The 7,414-nt window shown below is 35.3% G+C and overlaps 2 protein-coding genes across 2 annotated transcripts in view; both read left to right on the forward strand.

Annotated features, from left to right (window-relative positions):
• Positions 1 to 3,879: 3,879 nt before the first annotated feature.
• LOC119571229 (zinc finger protein 501-like) lies at positions 3,880 to 7,304 on the forward strand. The gene is made up of 9 exons (XM_037918635.1): positions 3,880 to 3,960; positions 5,062 to 5,161; positions 5,461 to 5,547; positions 5,797 to 6,002; positions 6,064 to 6,166; positions 6,282 to 6,476; positions 6,578 to 6,688; positions 6,756 to 7,039; positions 7,194 to 7,304. Exons 1-9 carry the CDS (start codon positions 3,880 to 3,882, stop codon positions 7,302 to 7,304), a joined length of 1,278 nt encoding a protein of 425 aa, XP_037774563.1.
• Positions 7,305 to 7,336: 32 nt separating this feature from the next.
• LOC119571230 (zinc finger protein Xfin-like) overlaps positions 7,337 to 7,414 on the forward strand; it is a 2,315-nt gene continuing 2,237 nt past the window's right edge. Inside the window, exon 1 of the mRNA XM_037918636.1 lies at positions 7,337 to 7,414. This exon is cut by the window's right edge and continues 215 nt beyond it. Coding sequence (XP_037774564.1) covers positions 7,337 to 7,414 — 78 coding nt within the window.

Genomic DNA, 7,414 nt, shown 5'->3' on the forward strand with positions numbered 1-7,414 from the left:
GATAATGACCTTTGTGTGCAGGAAAATAACTGTGTTGTACAAGTTAACATATGGAATAATAACTCATCTGAAGTGGGTTTTGGGATGTTCACAGGTGAGAAAAAATTTAAGCCAAAGCAAGTTTAAGGAGACATGAAAAAGGAAACTTTGGGCAAGAAGCCTTTGCACTGTACAAAATGTGAGATGAAATTATGACTGTGCTGGATTTACAGCCTGAGAGAACAAAACAGCAAGCAGGATTTTGTATGTCAGTATTGTGGTGGAAATTCCTTCAAAAAAAATCCCTTACACAGCATCTAAACAAAAATGATAGTGAAAAGGGATTTCAGGTGTTTTTATTGCTTTAAAAAATTTTTGAAGCTGCAGGCATCCCCAGAAATCTGTAAAATTGACCATGGTGTAAACCTTTGAATGTCCCCTCTTTGATAAGGATTTTTCGTAGGGAAATCTCAGCTGAAAAATCTTTGCAAGTCTTTTAGGTAAGGGAGAGCAAAAAACCAAAGGTAAACCCCCAAATTTTCTTTTTTCTTTATCAGAAAAGGCCAGAAGGATGCCAGGAGTGAATATGTAGCTGAGAAATCATCATCAAAGCATTACTAAAGGGGGAAAGGGGCCTTCCCCAAAACAGATAAAAAATGGATCTCCCCAAAAGGATGCTTTTTCTTCTATCTCAGTGCAAAGATACACCCAATAATAAACAATTTGGATGTTCATTTTGTGATAGAAGATTTACACTTGAAAGAAGTTAAAAGCTCATGAGGAAAGAATGCTTCAGCATTGGCATATATTGTTCTAAATGTGATAAGAAATTCAATTAAGGAGTAACTTTTTAAGCATAAAAAGCCATAGTGACCGACCAGGTTCCATGGGAAAATTTTCCCTTACCCAGGGTGTTTGAAAAAGCATGAGAGAGTTAACAAAAACATAAAATACTTGCTTGTATTTTTGTGACGGGGGGGTTCAAGTTTTTTTCAATCTAATGCCCATTTAGGAACTATGCGGGGGAAAAATTTCTGGGTTACTCTTGTGATAAGAAATTTAAAAAGTAATTTTCTTTTAAAAAAACCAAGGAAATACCAAAGATAAAAAAAAAGAAGGGTGCCCATACTGTGATGTGAAATTCCATGCCACGAGCTCAAATAATTTTATATTTTAAAAACTCTGAAGGGTTTGAGGGTAAAGAGAAATTTTTCCCGCTCAGTTGCCTTAGGGAAAAAAAGATAAAGAGGGAGATCAAGGGGGGGATTGGCCAAAAAATGTGTACCCCGTTCAGGGAAAGACCACCCAAAGTACAGGGGGGATGAAAAGTTACCCCCCTCCCACTGGGGCAAGATGCAAATCAAAAACAAAAAAGGTTCCCCTAGCAAGAATGTTGGAAAATGCTTGCAGATCAAAAGCCCTTGCTTGCCAATTTGCAAGAAAAAATTAAGCTCATTGGGAACCCTTCAAAGGGATAAAGGAGAAAAAGATTTCATAAACCTTTCCATGTTTAAGTGTGAGGGAAAATTTACCCATGCTTTTTAAAGAATCTCATGAGGATACCATAGCAAAAGGGGAAGTTTGTTTTTTTGTTTTTTATTGTAAACAGAAATTTCCCTTTATGAATTTACTCTTAAACGTCCATAAAAAACAGTACTAAAGAAAATCCCTTCAAGTGCCAAAAGTGGTTTTTAAACTTTTGAAGACGGTTTTGCTTAGAAAACATTAAAAAATCATAAAGGGGAAAAGACCTTCAAATGTGCACATTGATGAAAATTTTTTGTGAAGCCAGGTTGTCCTACACAGTAAGGGCACAAGGCAAAAAAAATTTAACAAGTAAGGAGGGAAAGTTTCAGGAAGTATCACTCTCCCAAGACCTTACTCTCAGAAAAATTCTCAGATGAAAAGTCCATTTTTGGTGTTCACACTGTGAAGAAAAATTTTTTTCAGAGAAGGGCTTGATAGAGAGGGAAAAAAACATGTTAGTGACATATACCGTGCTCTATGTGATATGAATTCATCAAATATGGGAACTGAAAAAACTAATAAAAAAACATGTAATCAAAGTAGTTTGTATGTTTGCAGGTGATAAAAATTTTTAAAAAAGGCTAACCTCTAAGCAACGAAGGGAAATGCTAAAGGGGAAAATTCAAATGCTCCTACGTGATGAAAAATTTTAACAAAATGCATTCTGAAGAAGCATGTGAAAAAACACAAGGGTGACAAACCCTTCTATTGTTCACTCTTTGGGCAAAAACTTTTTTTGGAGATCTCAGTTGACCTATCTTTCAACCCATAACAGTAAAAAAACTAAAAAAATGGGGAAAATAAGCTGACCACTTTGCCCTTTTTTTAAATAAATGTTTAAGGGAAACTGCAAACAAAGAGACCCAAAAGCAGATAATGTCTCACAGCTCTTTGCTGAAATTCCCCTGGGAGAAAACCAAGAACGAAAAACAGCAAAGGCCACCAGAAGGATTTCTCACTGAGGAACACAGTACTAAGGAGATTTTTCAGCGACAGCCAAAATTTGAAAATGCAACATAGATGAATGTCACCAGGGGAAAAGCTTCTTTTTCAAAAAAATCTCTAAAAGTGGTTAGGAATTCTAGAAAAGGGGAAAAGACTAGTTGTAAGGAAGATCTTCCAGCCCGCCCAAACTAAAAAAGGTTCTATGTAGGAGAAAGGGGAAAAGAGGAAGTTCTAGCTCTGATAACTAATAGAGGAAGATCTTCCCACACTAACAGGCAAGGTTCTGTAGGGGGTCAGCCAAAGGAAATTCCATGTTTTATGAAGTTTAGGAAGATTTTGCTCCCAGGGAACCCGGTAGGAGATTTCTGCACAACAGAACAAAATCAGACATAGAAGAAAGAGAGCCAGGGGAAATATCTCCCTTAAAACAGGTTTAAAATTTAGCTTTTAGGGGAAATATTTTGAGGGGTCCTCCAAACCCCCCGGAATAGGGGAATCCCCCCAAAAAAGGGAAACCGGGGAAAAATTTCCAAAAGCAAGCAGAAAATTGGGAACCAAAGGGAAAATTTTTCCACCCCCCCCCCCCCCCAAAAAAAAATCCCTAGAAAGCATTTCAAAAAGAAGAAATGTGAAAAATTTTCCCCTACCAAAAGAACTAAGATCCCAAAACGTAAGGGAAAATTAAAAAAAAAAATCCCTTTAAAAGGGGGATTTAAAACCAAGGAAAACAAACCAAAAAATAGGAATTTCCCCATAGGAAAAAAGGGGGCAAGGGAGAAAAGGAAAAAAGTTTTTAAAAAAATTTTAAAAACTTAATTTATAAAACAAACCAAAAAAAAGAGAAAAAATGAAGCTTAATTAAAATTTTAAAACTGGGTTTTTGACCATTGGAAATGAAAAAAAAATTTAAGTTCAAAACATTAATTAAAATTTCCCCTTTTATACTATGAGATTTTTTGAAGTTAAATAAAATGTAAATATTTAAAAAAAGGGTGGGTTTTGCCGTTTAAAAAAAGAAAGTTAAAAAAAAAAAAAAAAAAATTTAAAAGGGGAAATAAGGTCAACTGTTTAAAAATTTTTGGTTTAAAATTTTGGGGGTTTTAAAAGGGGGAGTAAAACAGGGACAACAAAATCATCAAATATAATTTCACTCCTTAAAAAAAAAAACAAAAAAAAAAAACAAAAAAAAAAAAAAAAAAAAACAAACAGAAAAAACAAAAAAAAAAAAAAAACAAAACAAAACAAACAAAAAACACCAAAAAAAAAAAACCCCCAAAAAAAAAAACCCCAAACAAAACAAACACAAAAAAACCACAAAAAAAAACACACAAAAAAACAAACACAAACAAAAACACACACACACACTAACAACAGCGCTGCGGGAGTGAACATGGCTCAACAACAGCAACAGCAACAACAACGATGACAATGACGGCGACGGCGACGATGAATGACAGGGAATTAAAACCGAACCGCAAACGGAGGAAAACAGTGACGGGTGATGATGGTGTAATATAAATGGTTAATGTAGATGTTTTTTTCAGTTTTGTTATACATCATTAAAAAGAGAAAAAAACATAAAATCTACGTTTATATAAAACTATGTAGTTATTTATTTACGAGTTTGTATAATGCTACAAATGATAGAGACCTAATCAGTAATTTACACGGCAGTTTTATATAAGACCACACATTCTCCTCTCTCTCTCTCTCTCTCTCTCTCTCTCTCTCTCTCTCTCTCCTCTCTCTCTCTCTCTCTCTCTCTCTTCTCTCTCTCTCTTCCTCTCACACACACACACACACACACACACACACACACACACACACCCCCACACAAAACACAACACACCACACACACACGCACACACAACACATACACATACACATACACATACACAACACACTACACACACATACACACACACACACACACACACACACACACACACACACACACACACACACACACATACACAAAACACACACACAAACAAACTAGTATCTATATCTATATATATATCTATATCTATATTATTATATATATATATTATATAATATATACAAAACATATACACACACACACATACATATACACTCATATGCGCGCGTGTGTGTGGGGAGATGTGTGTGTGTGTGTATGTTTGAGTGAATAGATAGAAATATCATCAATTAACAGATAGACAATTTAACATCTAGATGGACAGATTAAGTATAGATTTAAAAGGAGAATATACTGTTATTAATTTATAATGTACAGAAAACCCCCAAACCTTCGATTATAGTTCAAATATATTGCAAGAAGTTTGAAATTAAGGAAATATTAGACTGAATCCGTTTATGCTAATGAATGATAATATGCCCAAAGAAAATACTGTTCAGTGTTCGGCCACCCTGCTTCTCAATCTGTCAGAATTGGCTAAATAACCAAAATAAATGAAATACAATATATATGTTTCATATTACGTGGTATCGCAGATATTAGATTCATTTTTAGTGATGCACTTGTAATGATTATCATTATATATCATTATTTTAACATGGAATATAACTTATTTTTGCCTGGATGATGTTACTTGCCTTTGTAAGTCAATTTTTTTGTGTGTTTTTCAGCTGGCCAGTATGAACAGCACCAAGAACTTCAAGTGCTCCTACTGCAAGAAGGTGCTGAGTTCCAAACGTAACCTTCAGCAACATGAGCGTATGCATACAGGTGAAAGCCTTACCAATGTTCATTCTGTGATAAAAGCTTCTCCGTGAAGAGCAACCTTGGAATACACATTAAATCACATACAGGTGAAGCAAAGACTCATGAGTGTGTGCTGTGTGGTAAGAAATTATATTCTGTACAATCACTCAGAAAACATGAAATGATGCACAAAATGAAAGGCCATTACAATGTGCAGTTTGTGAGAAAGATTCATTGACAGGAGTAATCTCATTTCCATATTCAGACACATACATCTGAAAGAACATTTGAATGTTCACAGTGTGAAAAAAAATTCTTCACAGATAGAGTTTTGAAGCATCATGAAGCCATGCATGCAGCTACAAAGAATTTCCAGTGTTCACAGTGTGAAAGAAAATTTGTTACCAAAAGTAGGCTAGCCGAGCACAAGAAAATTCATACAAATAAAATAAAATTTGCTTGTGCACACTTTTGACAAAAATTTCTATTTAAGCGCAACTTAAGTGTGCATATAAAGACACACATGGGAGACAAACAGTTCAAATGTTCATACTGTGATAAAATTTTGTAAGGAAGGCTGATATGGAAAGGCACATAGTTATCCATACAGGCGAGACACCATTTAGCTGTCAGTACTGCAATAAGAAGTTCAATAACAGATCCAAACTGTAAACAGCATGAGAAACTTCACACCAGGGAGAAACCCTATGGATGTTCAATGTGCAGCATGAACTTTGCCTTGAAAAATGAATTATACAAACATAAAGAATCTCATATAGGAAAAGGAAAGTCAGACCTGGGAGAGGACTTTACCAGTCTATCAACATCAAAAAAACATGAGATGTCAAATGAGAGGGAAAAGAGTGTCATTGCCCTCCCACCAGATATCAGGATTTCACATCAAGAATAGTAACCTTGGTGCACAGGATAAAAATCTTACTGTAACAGATGATGATCTTGGTGCACAAAATGAATATGGTTCACAGGACAGTAATCATGGTGTAGAAGATAGCAATCTTGGTGTTCAAGGTACCTGCCTTAAACACACAGGGAGATAGCCAAAGTGTACAAGATAATGACCTTTGTGTGCAGGAAAATAACTGTGTTGTACAAGTTAACATATGGAATAATAACTCATCTGAAGTACGGTTTGGATGTTCACAGTGTGAGAAAAACTTTAAGTCCAAAGCAAGTTTAAGGAGACATGAAAAAGGAAAACATATGAGCAAGAAGCCTTTGCACTGTACACAATGTGAGATGAAATTTATGACTGTGCTGGATTTACAGCAGCATGAGAAGAAGCACAACAGCAAGCAGGATTTTGTATGTCAGTATTGTGGTGAGAAATTCCTTCAGAAAAAAATACCTTTACACAGCATCTAAACAAAAATGATAGTGATAAGGATTTCAGGTGTTCTTTTTGCATTAAAATTTTTGAAGCTGCATGCATCCTCAGAAATCATGTAAAAATTGACCAGGGTGGTAATCCATTGAAGGTCCCCTCTGTGAAAAGGGAGTTTCGTAGGGAATCTCAGCTGAATAATCATGTTGGCAAGTCATTTAGGTAAGGGAGAGCAAGAACCAAAGGTAAAATCCCCAATTTCTTGTTCTTTATCAGAAGAAGGCCAGAAGGATGCCAGGAGTGAATATGTAGCTGAGAAATCATCATCAAAAGCATTACTAAAGGAGGAGAGGCCTTCCCAACAGATACAAAATGGATCTCCCACAAAGGATGCTTGTTCTTCTACTCTCAGTGCAAAGATACACCCAGATAATAAACAATTTGGATGTTCATATTGTGATAGAAGATTTACACTTGAAAGAAGTTTAAAAGCTCATGAGGAAAGAATGCATTCTAGCATTGAGACATATCATTGTTCTCAATGTGATAAGAAATTCAATGTAAGGAGTAAACTTTTTTAAGCATAAAAAGAGCCATAGTAGACCGTACCAGTGTTCACTATGCGAGTTAAAGTTTCCTTACCCAGGGTGTTTGAAAAAGCATGAGAGAGTTAACAAAAACATAAAATACTTTGCTTGTATGTATTGTGAGCAGAGGTTCAAGCTTTTGTCACATCTTAATGCCCATTTAGGAACTAGTGCTTGGGGAAAGAACATTTCTGGTGTTACTCTTGTGATAAGAAATTTGAAAGTAAGTGTCTTTTAAAAAAACACAAGGAAATACACAAAGATGAAAAAATGAAGGGCTGTCCATACTGTGATGTGAAATTCCATAGCACAGCTGAGCTCAAGTATCATTTGATGATTCATAAAACT

The sequence above is a fragment of the Penaeus monodon genome, unplaced genomic scaffold (assembly GCF_015228065.2).
Source record: "Penaeus monodon isolate SGIC_2016 unplaced genomic scaffold, NSTDA_Pmon_1 PmonScaffold_5566, whole genome shotgun sequence".
In the NCBI taxonomy this organism is placed as follows: Eukaryota; Metazoa; Arthropoda; class Malacostraca; order Decapoda; family Penaeidae; genus Penaeus; species Penaeus monodon.

What these genes read in the sequence shown, in the direction of transcription:
- LOC119571229 (XM_037918635.1), top strand. Translation starts at nt 3,880, where the DNA reads ATGACGGCGACGGCGACGATGAATGACAGGGAATTAAAACCGAACCGC. An exon ending in CAGTGACGGGTGATGATGGT is followed by an intron (nt 3,961 to 5,061) that starts GTAATATAAATG and finishes TGTGTTTTTCAG; the next exon opens with CTGGCCAGTATGAACAGCAC. An exon ending in ACATGAGCGTATGCATACAG is followed by an intron (nt 5,162 to 5,460) that starts GTGAAAGCCTTA and finishes AATTCTTCACAG; the next exon opens with ATAGAGTTTTGAAGCATCAT.